The sequence below is a fragment of the Setaria italica genome, chromosome IX (genome assembly GCF_000263155.2).
Source record: "Setaria italica strain Yugu1 chromosome IX, Setaria_italica_v2.0, whole genome shotgun sequence".
Taxonomy (NCBI): domain Eukaryota; kingdom Viridiplantae; phylum Streptophyta; class Magnoliopsida; order Poales; family Poaceae; genus Setaria; species Setaria italica.
Window position 1 is genome coordinate 13,329,063 of NC_028458.1, and position 13,868 is coordinate 13,342,930.

The 13,868-nt window shown below is 51.0% G+C and overlaps 2 protein-coding genes across 2 annotated transcripts; one reads left to right on the top strand and one right to left on the bottom strand.

Annotated features, from left to right (window-relative positions):
* The first annotated feature begins 3,648 nt into the window (after positions 1-3,648).
* Positions 3,649-4,713, top strand: LOC101753650 (mitochondrial import inner membrane translocase subunit TIM23-2). The gene has a single exon (XM_004982528.4). It carries the CDS (start codon positions 3,761-3,763, stop codon positions 4,346-4,348), a length of 588 nt encoding a protein of 195 aa, XP_004982585.2. The 5' UTR covers positions 3,649-3,760; the 3' UTR covers positions 4,349-4,713.
* A 1,406-nt stretch (positions 4,714-6,119) lies between these two features.
* LOC101754063 (molybdate-anion transporter) lies at positions 6,120-9,420 on the bottom strand. The gene is made up of 8 exons (XM_004982532.4): positions 9,149-9,420; positions 8,836-8,980; positions 8,559-8,727; positions 7,564-7,834; positions 7,211-7,473; positions 6,920-7,135; positions 6,629-6,740; positions 6,120-6,544 (listed from the first exon to the last, which is right to left on the bottom strand). Exons 1-8 carry the CDS (start codon positions 9,297-9,299, stop codon positions 6,501-6,503), a joined length of 1,371 nt encoding a protein of 456 aa, XP_004982589.1. The 5' UTR covers positions 9,300-9,420; the 3' UTR covers positions 6,120-6,500.
* Positions 9,421-13,868: the final 4,448 nt, after the last annotated feature.

Sequence of the window (13,868 nt, forward strand, 5' to 3'; positions counted from 1 at the left end):
AAACAACCTACCACCGCGTATATTTTAGCGTTGGCATTCCTCCCCCAATCCTGATTCCCGCACGCTCGCGCGTCCCTTCCGATGAGCCCAATACAATGACGTGGTCTGTTTTAAAATATTGGGGGCTATTTATTAGCGATCTGCTATGGATTGATATGTTTTTGGGGGAAATTTTTTTTGGAAGAACCCCCAATACATAGTTTTGGGAAGAATTTTTTAGAGTACTCTTGGAGTTGCTCTTAGCCCCTTACTTCTAGCGTCACCGCCATCCCCTTCCCGTGTACCCTCGCCGTTGCTGGCCATTACAGGCGCGCAGGCCCCCTCGCTAGGGGTCCGTTCTGGTGCGCAGGGCCGCCTGCCGGAGGCCCATTCCGGCGCGCAGGCCACCACGCGCGCTGCCCCTCCCTGCAGGTCACGGATTGCTATGACACCCCGCGCGCGGCCCCTCCTAAAGTTTCTGCATCGCGGATAGAAGATGGAGGCCCCTCCTTCTGAACAGCAGGAAGCAATCGACGCACTTTTATCATCTAATCTTTATACGGTCCTCGATGAGGAGGGTGCGGCCAAGGGTGCCATCGACGAGGTCTCACACACACCGCTGCCGCCAAGCTGGGCTCCCTCGATGCCTGGCTCTCCACACCTTCTAGCCGCAACCGCCGGCATCACGGGTGTGCGGCACCAAGAGAGGCCCGCCCGTGATGGCACCCAGGGTCGGGCTCCGCGACAGCCGCCACCTCGCCTCCTGCGAGACCGGCGTGCCCAAGCAAGGGCGAGTGGAGAGCTGGCCGCGGTAGGTGCAGCCCCCCGTGTGTCCTTGAGGTGGTGGAGGCCTCGGCATTGGCCGGAGGTGAGACGTGCTGGCTGCGTGTCCTCCCATGTTTTCAACGGTGGCGGCGTGGTGTCGTGGCCGGGGTGGCCTGCGCAAGGCATGTCAGCGACGTCATGGAGGTGCAGCAAGGACGCTTGTTGCAGAGGCATCCTGGTGGCACCGAGGTGGTGTTGCGGGCGTCAGCGAGCCACCTTTCTTCTCGGCTGAGGAGTTGCGGAGGCAGTGACGGGAGAGGGAGGTGGCTGGGCGCTGGTGAGGGATCGCGCGCCGTGCAGGAGGCTGCATGCAGCGACGCACGTGCGTATGGTGGTGACGCTGCGAGGAGATGCTCGACGACGCGTGATGGTGAGGCGATGCGGCGGTGGCCTCGTGCGAGGAGTGGGGTACGACGGCGAGAGGCGCCGCGGCAAACGAGCGGAGGTGGAGGTACGGCGGCATGGTGCGGGGAGGAGCGGCGGCGACGTAGCCTTGGTTGGGTTGCCATAACTATGGTCCGGGAGTGCCGTGCCGTGAGCATGCAACAAGGGGTTAGGATGCTCCGGGTGAAAGCCCTCGCTAACGTTTTGCTAGTCGAGATGACGGCGACATCCTAGGGCGTCGTTCTTGTTGTTGGGGGCATCATGGCTGAGCTACAATCCTGCTACACGGGGTCCTCTGGGTGAAAACCCTATCCAGATACTAGACGAGCGACGGTAGCGCCATTGGCGTCGTGCCCTCCTTGGAGGTGTCGTCTCTAGAGACCCATCTTGGGTTATGGCATTGCTAGTCCATTGGTCATGAGCGGCTGCAGCTGGTGGTGGCAATTTCGCCACGTCGCAAGCTGAACGGGTGTTGCCGAGGACGCGTGAAGGCGATCGCAGTTATGATGGTGGCCAGGGGTTGTTGCATGGGTGTCGATTTTGGCTGCTTGCAGCGGATCGTGGCGGCTGGCGTTGCTTGACAACGGTCAGTATGGAGTGGGATGGTATCGGAGGATGGCGCTTGCGGTAACGGCATCGTGGGACAGCTAGGCTTGCAGCGGATCACGGCGGGTTGCTCAACTTAGCTGGGCTACTCGGCGCGGTACATCGTCGAAAGATGGCGCAAGCGACTTCCCTGGCTTGCTAACATGACGGTGGAGATTTTTGCGCGGGTGAAGCAACAAGGCGAAGTCGACCTGCGGTGGCGGCCAGGCGGATCGATAGAGATCTTGTAGAGTGGGACAATCTTGCCCACCACTCTGACGGCAATAAAAGAAACGGATCCGTGACGTGGAGTACCGTGGCGGGCGTGGCGAGACCCCCACGCGCGGTGTCTTTCTTCGAGGCGACGAGAGCGAGGTGGAGTCCAACGGCGGATGTGGCGAGGCCCCCACGCGTTATGTTATCACGGTGGCGACTGCGTGGCAGCTTGCGAAAGGTCCGGATTCGATGGTATCTCTTTGTCAGGTGGAATGTGGTGTTGCATCGGCACTACAGCGGAGGATCCTGATGGCGGTGGCCTTCTCGGTGCGGTGCAGTCTGCTCTATCGGATCCCTGTCGACACATGGCCACACCTGGAGGTTTTAACGAATACATGAGCGTGAATGTTGGTGGGTGCCGTGCTAAAAGCTTTGATCCTGCTGCCGTGGCGAGTGGAGTAGTGAGGCCACGTTGACGCCCCATTCTGACCGGTCGGGCGTGGCGGTTGAGTTGAGTGGTTACCCATATTGATGTCCCAATCCAACCGGACAAGTCTTTTTTATTTTTTTTATTTTTCTACCTATGACGTTCCAGGACTGTAGTCTTGTATTTTTCTGCTATATCAATGAAACACGCACTATCTATCATCTTTATTTCGTCTCTTACGGTGATGCGGCCATACAGCACGGCAGAGAGACGTGCGTGCTTGCAGCTTGGGGTGATTCGGCTGCATGAGCAGGGTCGCGAGCGGCCATCGAGCATGCTCCGCAGGGTCCACAAGCCACCGCTGAGCATGCACCGCGAGCTGGCGCCGGGCTTGATCCACGGGAGCCGTGCCCTGCCGTCGGGGTTCCCCTGCGAGGGTCGCGCTGCACCACCGGACTCACCCCGAGGGAGCCATGGCACGCCGGGCTTGCTGTCCAGGGGCACACTCTGCCTCCGGGCAAACACCGTGGGAGCAATGTTTTGAAAGCGGAGGAGGAGGTCGTTGCGCAAAGAAGGGAAGGAGGAGGTCATCGCTCGGGAAAGCCGAGCACCGATAAAGGCAAGGGTAACATCGGAGCTTGCGGAGGCGAACATTGGAGGAAGGGTACAGGCAAAGGCAAGGGTAAAGTAGTCCATTTCGATAGCTTTCGTTAAAATTGAATATAATATTGGTTTCAATATCCAGCAGCATATTACCATAGATTTTTAGTGGATTTTGGCAAAGATAATTTTTTAGTGGCCTAAAGCAAAAGCCACCTTGTCCACCAGCCAATTTTACCTAAACAGCCAAACCGTCGCGTGCAAATGATGAGTTCTTCTGTGTGTGTTTTCCCTCAGGATCAGCGGTCAATATGCTCTGTGTTGATTTCATCCTCCGATGTCCGCGTAAGGCTGCCGTTTTCATCCTCTGTTTTAGCCCGTTTATACACCGTTTATATGCTACACAATACCTAGCCGTGTCCGATTAATCACCAGTTTAGTCCGTTTAATATTCGTTTAACCCATTTAATTGATCATTTAGTCCGAATAAGAAGACCAATTAGTCCGAATAAACAACTAAACGGTCAAACGGTAAATGACCGGTAACATCTTTTTAATCATTCGGAAAAAAATCTCAACAGAAAAAATCATTCATCCCGAAAGTTCCTAATGCCGCCAATACAAATATCGCTCCCTAGAAGGACCTCTTCGCGAAAGGCGGCTACCTCCTCCTTCCCTTCCCCAGTTTCCCGGCCCGCCGCCTACCACGCCCCAAACCCTAGCCGCCCCCACCCTACCGCCGCCATGGCCGACCCGCGGATGTTCCCATCAGGATCGGACGACCGCGCTGAAGCCTCCGACGCCAGCCGCCGGCTGTACAACCCGTACCAGGACCTCAATATGCCCAACAGCTACCGGACCCTCTACGACCTCCCCACCTCGCCGGAGTTCCTCTTCCAGGAGGAGGCCCTGGCGCAGCGCCGCTCGTGGGGCGAGAACCTCACCTTCTACACGGGCGTCGGGTACCTCTCGGGCGCCGTCGGCGGCGCCGCCCTGGGCCTCCGCGACGCCGCCAGGGGCGCCGAGCCCGGGGAGACCGCCAAGATCCGCGCCAACCGCGTGCTCAACGCCTGCGGCAGCTCCGGCCGCCGCGTCGGCAACACGCTGGGCGTCATCGGCCTCATGTACGCCGGGATTGAGAGCGCCATGGTCGCGGCCCGCGACCGCGACGATTGGATCAACAGCGTCGCTGCCGGGCTCGGCACCGGGGCGCTCTTCCGCGCCGCCAACGGGCCGCGGTCCGCCGCCGTCGCGGGCGCCCTCGGTGGGGTCCTCGCCGCGGCCGCCACGGGGGGCAAGCAGCTCGCCAAGCGATACGTGCCTGTCATATGATCGTGTCTGTGTGGTAGCTATTGTTCGCTAGCTTGAGCGGACAATGAAACAATCTGTCGCGAAAGAAATGTTCTTTTTTTGTTCGTTCGTAGTAGTATGGTGTTCTTCAGGCAAGCTACTCCATATGGGAAGGGATTACCTTCTCTTAGTGATTAATCCGTGCTGTGCTAGTAACTTAAGCATACGGGAACGGTCTGGATGGAAAATTTTGAGCTGCTTGCATTGCTATGCAACATCATGCTTAATGAAATAGCATTGTACTGGTGTTGCTGAGCAATAAGAGTTGATCCTTGTGTCTTGGCAGTGTTTTGCCTGTGAAATACTTGCCATTGCGCCTTTTGTTGAGAAAGAGGTTCTGTGCGCGATATAGGTCCTTTGATCTGTTTTATGTGTTCTTTTGCCGTTGGATCTGAATTCTGAATGATCAAATGATAGGTGATCTACATCTTGAGTTTGCAATTAGTGCCATCTCTCTTTGAAGTAAACTACTTCGACAACAGTACCTGCATACATTGTTTTGTGAAGGAAAAACATTGTGCTTGAATTTAGTTTGCGAGCTGAACCCCCAGGTTAAGTGATGCCAAATCTGATGTTCCAGAGAACGAGCATATGACATCAAATCAATATGATTCAGAAACACGGATAGCTCATCCGTGAGGACTCCTACATCAACGATCAATTCAGATGGAACAAAATTCCAACAGAGCCTCCATAGAAATTATGCATCGGACAGTAAGGCCAGCAGCATTTTACCAATTACAGTGCTAAATGACAACAACTTGAATGAAAATGTTACTACAATGCAAAATTCAACAGGCAAATGTGCACCTCTCCAGCTCTCCTGTAAAGTGTCACTATCACCACAGAAAACAGGACGTGAGCACAAGTACACAACCACCGGCTTTGTAAGTTGTAGCAATAAAATTTGAGATGAGACTATCAGACGGGAGATGGAATCAAACGCCTATGACTCAGCCTTAGGCCTGTTTGGAATTTGGAATGAAGGAATGTAAAACAGAGAAAAAGATAAAAACGTAGGAATGGGATGATGGTGCCATAGCAAAACAGAGGATAGGAAAAACACATGAATGTATACGAAGAGGTGTTTGGAACGTAGGAATTTTAATCGCAAACATAAGAAAATGGGGTAGTAATAAAAATACATTAGTTCTTAAAGATAGATTAATTAACATAATTTTTAACCTGTCGCACGAGGGCTCTTTAGTTTGACACAGTATATAGTTTTTTTGCAAATACAACCTTTTCATTTGTTCCTATCCGATCATTAGCTCTCTTGGTCTCTCCATTGCTCCCTCGTTTGTCATCTCTCTCCTCTCGCCAAAGCTCTGGAATACGGTTGGAGCTAGCTAGCTAGGCAGGTTACGACCAGGGTCTAGGGGAGCCATGGCGAGCGGCTACTACGGAGGACAGCGCAGGCTCGGGAGGACCACTGCCGGGAGCGGGGGAGCAGCGGCACCAACGCCCGCGTCCTGATTCGGTGGCTCCCCTTAGCGGGAGGAAGGAGAGAGCTACGGAAGACAGTAGACATCAACGGAGAAGACCTTAGCGGGAGGAAGGAGAGTGCTACGGAAGACAGCAGACATCAACGGAGAAGACACGGAGAAAGATCTTTCCCTTGGTTCTGAGTGGATTCTTTTTTTCCTGTGAAATGCACATGAATGAATCCCTTTCCTCTGGAATGGAACTTTGTAATCCTTTGTTCCAAACGCAGTCATCCAATTCCTTTCCAAAGGAATGGAAAACTCCAAAATTCCCATGAAAAACCTTTGATCCAAACAAGCCCTTACACTACTCGGCGTTTGCATTAGGGAAACAGGCTTCCATCATACTTTTGGCATTTTGAATACAAATATCAATCCTACCAGCAAACATAAAGAGGCAAAAAAATGGAGAAAAATATGGGGGACTTTGCCAAGCTCTACTCTGCCGTGTGTAGCTCAGTGGTCAAGACTCAGCTACATCATGTTTCTCTGTCCTGACAAAACTGGAAACTGCGCAAGCACCAATCCTAACAGAAACACTAAACCGAGTTCCCTTACAGCCTTGTGATGTTGATCTTATTATGCATCCTAGTGGGAAGAAGGATTGGGCCATTTTGATCTCCGATTTGCTTCTATGGTCTTGTTGTTTTCTAAGGGTTCAGAGGCTCATCTTCTGCAGTCATCTCTACCGCTTCTGCAAGAAATTTTATCCCACAGTTAGAAATTAAAATGACCTGCATCTGCAAGATCAGAGAAACATAGAACGAGGTGAACATACTTGTTGACTTGTGAAGATCAGAGACAACCATTAGCCGTCTCTGCAAGATTGCTGCCATGAAAAGGAAAATGGAGCACATGCCAAACATGACAGTGATCGGGAATGCATTTACCTGCAGAATAACATCATAAGAAAAATATTATTGAGACAACACCTTAGTATATCAAATTTTAGTGCAATTTTTATTTATTCACATGTTCCATTTGAGCAAGTTTATGACTTCCTTGAGCTCCTTCAAGTTTAATAAATAAAACACACGAATCTGGAAGCTGAGATTTGCTTGTTCCTTACATTGTATAGCACCACACAAACAAACAGGTTGAGTGGTATGCGGAAAAAATTCATGATTGTGCTTCTTGCTTCCTCAGGAATATATTGAGATCTCATCTTCATGATTGATGGCCAGAATATGCCAACGCATGACTCAAATGTACAGAAACCAAGAAGTTGCAGACAGCCTCCTAATGAAATGCTACCACCTTTCGCTGAGGAGGGAGGTACTAGGAACTGTAGAATATAAACAGGCAGCATCACATACAAAATCTTGAGAGAGAAACTGAACATTGTGATCAACAGACTTACATTGGTAACAACAGGGAGGAAAAGAGTAAAGGCTGATACTGCAAACACAATTTGCATATAACCTTCAACCTTCAGCTTCCGAGCTAATAGACGAGAAGCAATTGAGCTACCAAGCATCGAGGAGAGCATGAATGTAGCAAATATGAAGCCATGAGGAATTTCTTCATCATTTGGGCTCAGAGCAGGAGTCCATAGGAAGACAAAAGTATACATTGAACCCTCAAACAATGACTGTATGGCTCCAAGCAATGCAATCTTTTCATCTGAAATTTCATGAGAGTTCCTTTCATTGTCAATGTTAAGTTCACAAAATTTATGAAGTCACTTTCTATGCTAGGAAAGGTTAAATCTACCTGAAGCAATGGCTTTAGCTGCAACCTTGAACTGGGTCATCAAGTCCTTGCTGTCAGATGAATCTCCATAATTCTCACCCCATGATGATAAGATAATTGCCATTCCTATTGCTAGGAAGCAAGCAGCAGCATCAAATGGAGCCACAGGGCCAAAACCCATGTTATCAGCAAGAAAATTTGCAAATAGCCCGGCGACAATGGCGACTAGACCATTGCCAAGAAATATAGCCTTGGAGAATGTTATGGACAACCATTGTGGATCAAATCCTTTCTGTACAGTAACAGCATAAATTTGTCCATTGTCAGCTAATAATAAAAGGGATATCTCTGTAGGTATTGATAAAATAATGATACCATTCACTTATGTTAAGAAAAAAAAAATGCTTATAAGCAAAAAAGAACAATGCATTGCAATGATTGCAATGAGATGCGGACAATGGACTTCTCATGATACTTATACACAGCAATGGTCTAATTATCAGCACTTCAGCAGGGACAACCATTATCCTGAAAAAATTAATTGAAGTGGGCCACAGTTTTAATTGCTAACCAATTCTGGTCAAGCCATGGGAGATAGTCCAGATCCGCCAACAAGGGCTTCAAATCAAACAAGAAATAATAGAATGCTGCCGGGGAAACTGCAATATAGTGAACCACTGCTGAGCCAGCAAGCCTAAGATCCTGATGCAGTTAGTGTGCTCTGTTATGCACTCACACTTCACTACATCATAGCTGCATTTAAATCAAGTTATCTTCAATTTTCTATACCCCAGAAGTCATTTTATAATAAGCTATCATGTACCAGCTGGCAACCTCCCTAATCCATTGTATTTTCTTAGCTTCAGTCAACTCATATACTACGTACCAACTAGTGGCAACAGATGTACACAGAACCAAAAGAGCAAAAGAAGAGCTCGTTAGGATTGAAGCTAATAAAGCCCAGGCCATCTCCAATGTATCAGTGCCACTGTGGAGAGAGGGATCTGCGCAGCTACCTTGTTATGCTCAGCGACAAGCCACGACTCGAACGCCGAGAAGAGCAGCGACGTGGCAATGCCTCCGAGCACGCGCCCAATCATCAGAATCTTGTACTCGGGGGAGTGCTTGGTGAAGCAGCTCAGGATGTAGGTGATGCAGTAGGTGACGCACGCCCTCTTCCGCCCCCTGGCCACCCAAAAAAAAAAATCCATCAGCCTCAGCACCGTATCACACCAAAACACAACAAAATCGACGCGAATCATCCATCCGCGGAGAGGGGGGAGGGGCACGCACTGCTTATCCGCGAGGGATCCGACGATGGTGCCGAAGAGCATGGAGGAGCCGAAGCCGGCGATGAAGAGGCGGCCGATGTCGCCCTTGTCGAAGCCGTACTGGCTGTAGAGGTAGTACACGTAGGGCCCCTGCAGCCAGTCCCCAGCTGCGCCACCACCATCCGCCGCAGCGCAACAACGTCAGTACCCAACAAACCAACCGGCATTGCGCCTCCCCGGTCCAGATCTGGAGGAGGGAGGCGCCAGCGCCGCAGGGCAACGGGAATTCGAGGTCGGGGAATGGGGAAGGGGAGGAATCGGGAGGGGGCGCGTACACATCATGAGGGAGTAGACGAGGATGTAGTTGTTCTTGAAGGAGTTGAAGGCTGGGGAGGTGGCGACGCGGTCCTTGCCGGACTTGCCGAGCTCCAGCGCCGCCACGACGGCGGCGAGCGCGCCGAACACGAGATAGTAGAACACCTCCATGGCGGGGCTGGGAGGAGAGATCGCGAGCGGTGGAAGGGGGAGAGGGTGGTGGGATTTGGGGGTGGCGATTGGTTAGGATTTATACGGCGCACCGACTGGGCTTCTCCGTCGTCGTTTCGACGGGATTGAGGTGCCCAGGCAGTGGGGGCGCTCTGGGCTCTAGCTGGCCTCTAGTGTGCGCGTGCCGAACGGTTGGCTGGACCGCACCAGGTTGCTCGTACCTGCTACTTGGTTTGAAATTTTTAAGTCAAATTTGCCGTGGCTGATTTTAAAATGACAGTTTAAAGTTTCGGCCCGTTCGCTTCAGCTTATAAGCCGGCTGAAAAGCTGAAACGGCTGATTTGTTGTGAGAGGAAAATACTGTTTGATGGCTGATAAGCCAGCTGAATAAGCTGAAGCGAACAGGCCGTTTGTCTGTTCCGGTGTACTCGTACTATATTTATAATTTTTTTTCTACCGGAACTAGAGATGTCAATAACCAAAAGAACAATTTGATTATAAGTTGCGAAAAGGTAAAGGCAAAGCAAAGGTCCTAACTTCAAAACCGTTTCAACGGTAGAGTGTTTTGTACCTCAGAGCACGATTTTCTTGCCCGACATCCGACTGTTCAAGTTTGTTTCGACCCCAAAACCTTCTTTTTCCTCGTTGCACCATTTTTTGGGTCTGTTTGGTTTCCTTTGCTTATCCATAAGCAACTTAAAAATAAGCAAATAAGTTGCTTATAACCCAAACACTCTTACTTATAGAGTTGCTTATAAGTTGCTTATGCATAAGCAAATAAGCAAGTTTTGAGTTGCTTATGGTTGCTTATGGGACACTTTTACACCCCCTACCCTCATTCTCTCTCCTCTCTCCCCTTTCTCTCTCCTCTATCCCGTGTCTCTCTCCTCTATCCCGTCACCACCGAGGCCCATCGCCGGTTCCGCCCGCCGCCGTCGCTGCGCCGGCGCCGGCCGCCTCCGCGCCGGCCGCTCGCCGCCCCGCCTCCGTGCCCCGCCGCTCGCCGCCCCGCCTCCGCGCCGCCACCTCCGCCCCCCGCCGCTCCTGGCCCGCCACCCGCCTCCGCGCCCCACCGCTCCCGGCCCTCCGCGTCCCGCCGCCTCCGCGCCCTCCCTCCGCGCCAAGGACCAGGAGGTCCAGGACCCGGGTATTGACTAGGGGTAGTGGGAAATGGGATGGCAGGGGTAAATGTGTCAATAGCAGTCTCATTTATTGCAAATAAGCAACCCAAACCAAACACCTAAGACTTATAAATAAGCAACTACAATAAGCAAATAAGCAACTTATAAATAAGCATCCATAACCAAACAGGCCCTTTATTTCGGATGGTCAGTTCATCGACAACATGACGCCCTCTCGACTTCTTTCCTTTTTAGCCAAATGACAGATCCTATAAGGATCAAATGGCTCAAGCTCTTTGGAGCAAAGTGCATTTATTATTTTTTTAAAAAAAGAGCAAAAGTGCATTTTCTGTCGTGCCATGCATCCTAGTGTCACGGACCTCCGTGGTAAGGGCATTGGTTACTGAACTACAGTCCCTGTCACATCCAATGTTTAGATATTAATTAGAGAAGTATTAAATATAGGTTAACTACAAAACCAATTGCATAAATGAAGGCTAATTTGCAAGGCGAATCTATTAAGCCTAATTAGTCCATGATTTGACCATGTGATGCTACAGTAAATATGTGCTAATCATGAATTAATTAGGCTTAATAGATTCGTCTTGCGTATTAGCCACGGCTCATGCAATTAGTTTTATAATTAGTTCACGTTTAGTCCTTTTAATTGGTATCCAAACATCCAATGTGACCCGAACTAAAAATTAGTCCATGGATCCAAACACCCCCTAAGCTTGGGACTTTGGGAGATCAATCGATGTGGTGTTTTCGAATCATTTAGCACTAGGGATCCCTTAGCACTACTATTGTGGTGGTACATGGATATCAAGGCTAAGAGCTATGACTTCCTCCCAATTGGCTACAGCGGTTTAGACATGCCAAGCTAACGAGTACCTGTACCAAGGGTACCCTCATAAAAGGGGCTAAGGCAACCAGGCACCAAAAGGCCCAAGGCCCAACAGCTAAAAGTATGCTGGAGGCGGCCGCGGCCCACCCTCCTCCCCTAATCAGGGGCTGAGGGCCACAACCCACCGGTCCCGCCACATCGGGGGCGGGGCCCGCAAGGGGCTCACAACGCCCCGCCCACTCCTTGACTCAAGAAGATCTACGCCGTACCAGAGGCATTAAATACGGGGTGTGGCCTCTTGACCGCCCCACGTGGGGACATGACTAGGCAAAAGGAGCCGACCTTTAACCAGGGGGTGCGAGGGTGAGGCTACACCCCTTGGACTGCCCAGGACGACTTGCAGAACAAGGTCACATGCGGCCGTACGTGCCCATGTGCCCGACATCATCATCATCCTCACCGCCAGGACGACCCGTCAGGCTCAAGGTCATGCCACTACGCCAGACCCGGTACGAGCTTACAGGCAAGGCGGGACCCAGCGTCGGTCGTAACGGCGTGGATTGGCTGTGGGCAGTATTGTACATACATCTATGAGCCCACCGGAAGGTTTGGACAGTCCTAGATATAGGGCTAGACACCGAGACGTGTCTGACATGGAGATCATGGCGCAGGACGGCGTAGTCTACATGGAAAGACAGGAACTAGTCGAGAATTAGGAAAGTACTTGTTGTAATAAGAGTAGAACTCGTCTAGTCGTATCCGACTAGTATTCTTGTAACCAACTGACCTGTAACCTTGCCCCCAACAATATAAGGCAAGGTAGGAACCCCCTCAAAAGCAATTCAATTCAACCAACACATAGGACGTAGGGTATTATGCTATTCAGTGGCCTGAACCTATCTAAATCACGTGTCTGTGCTTACCTTCGAGTTCCTGATCTTGACAAGCCCCACTAACCAAAGCACTACCTCGGGCACCCCCTTCGGTAGGTTGCTGGGTCTAAACACCGACAGCTGCCACGCTAGGTAGGGGCTCTCGCTAAGAATCCATTGGTAAACTTGATGGCACAAGTCATTATCAAGCCAATCATCGCGTTTGAAGCAGGCGCAACATTCGTCTTCGGCTCCTATGTTTGCATCACAGACGATGCTAGAAATTTCCACCGCTACATTGCGCCAACCCCAGAGAAGAAGCAGCAAGCCATGAAGCTCCAGCGCCAAGCTCTGGAGTATCTCGTCGAGAATTTCGATGAATTTTCTATTTCTAACCTAGTCAGAGGCTGGGGGATGAGTCCGAGTACAACTCGACTTCTTCCGCCAATTAGATTGACCTGCACGAGCCGATGCATAAGCCATCGTGCAAGTTGGATTGCCACCAGAGTCAATTCTTGTTCGGATTTCGCAACGCGACCATCATGTATCAGGTGGCCCTGTCCAGATCACAATTCGATACAGATGCGATCAAGGACCTTGACTACTACTCGGATCCGGATGAGTAGACTCCTTTATCAGGTCCATAGCAGGGCCTGATAATCACATCAACTCCCTAAGTCAGATTTATCTACAGGCCCAATAGGAAGCCACCCGCTCTTGCCAAAGACGATAATTCGCACCTCATCGCCTACCTCGACACTTTCCCGTACCAAGATGAAGCTCCTCTATCGCCCATCTTTGAGGAAGGCAGCACCACGGAGGTCATCACTTCGAGCTCAGGAAGCCACTCTCCAGAAAGAGAGAGCTCTTGGTTCTCATCACTGGACAAGAGACGAAGAAGAAGAGCAACGCGATAGAAACCCACGACAAGAGCGTCACCCAGATGATGTCTCGCAGGACGAGCTCACCTCGAACGTCGTTGGTGAAGAGACTGAAGCTCAAATAACTCGACGACGAGCTAGAAATGTTGCAAGAGCAGAGCGCCGTTGTCGCCTTGCAGCAGACCTACCAATCCAGAACTTGGATAACGCCTTTGAAACATTTCAAACTCGTCACCATCATAATCCCTAGCTACCGTCACATCTATCGATCTCATCACCCGCGCGATGCTCTAGAACAAGTACACTAGACAATTGGCTGAACTGGCGGAACTCGCTTACGAAAAACTCTATTAGCAGAATTCGATACAGTCAGTCCAATGCACCGCATCTCTGCGAAGTCAACATGGCAGTAGCCATAGAGGCCCTCTGTCCAGACCAAGCCAAGCTAGACGTGAAGGTAGGGCAAGACCCTCGGGAGGCTGTGGCCACCGTGGGGCTAACCCAGAGCCTGAACGCCCAGTGGAGACCTCCGTAATAAGATCAACACCAGCCGCGATGCCCGTACCACCATCGATGGATGGCGTCGCGAGCGCGAGTAAGAAGTAGAACACCTAGGAGATGACACTGATGGGTTACCCACTTTCTCCAAACGTGTGAGGAGGACAACTCTATCAGAAAAATTTAAACCTCTGGGCATCACCAAATACGATGGCAAGCAAGACCCAGTCCAATGCCTTCGGTGCTACTCTCTATTAGCAGCGGGGGAAAATGACAACACCAAAGTCATCTACTTCCCCATTTGCATGGAGGCGGCACCACTCACATGGCTCGAATCATTGGACGAAAAC

Bases quoted from the DNA above. Each gene is read 5' to 3' on its own strand.
- LOC101754063 (XM_004982532.4), bottom strand. From the start codon at position 9,299: ATGGAGGTGTTCTACTATCTCGTGTTCGGCGCGCTCGCCGCCGTCGTG. The intron at 8,728-8,835 runs GTGCGTGCCCCT...TTGGGTGGCCAG, and splicing joins GGATCCCTCGCGGATAAGCA to GGGGCGGAAGAGGGCGTGCG. The intron at 7,136-7,210 runs GTAAGTCTGTTG...TATATTCTACAG, and splicing joins TCCTCCCTGTTGTTACCAAT to TTCCTAGTACCTCCCTCCTC.
- LOC101753650 (XM_004982528.4), top strand. From the start codon at position 3,761: ATGGCCGACCCGCGGATGTTCCCATCAGGATCGGACGACCGCGCTGAA.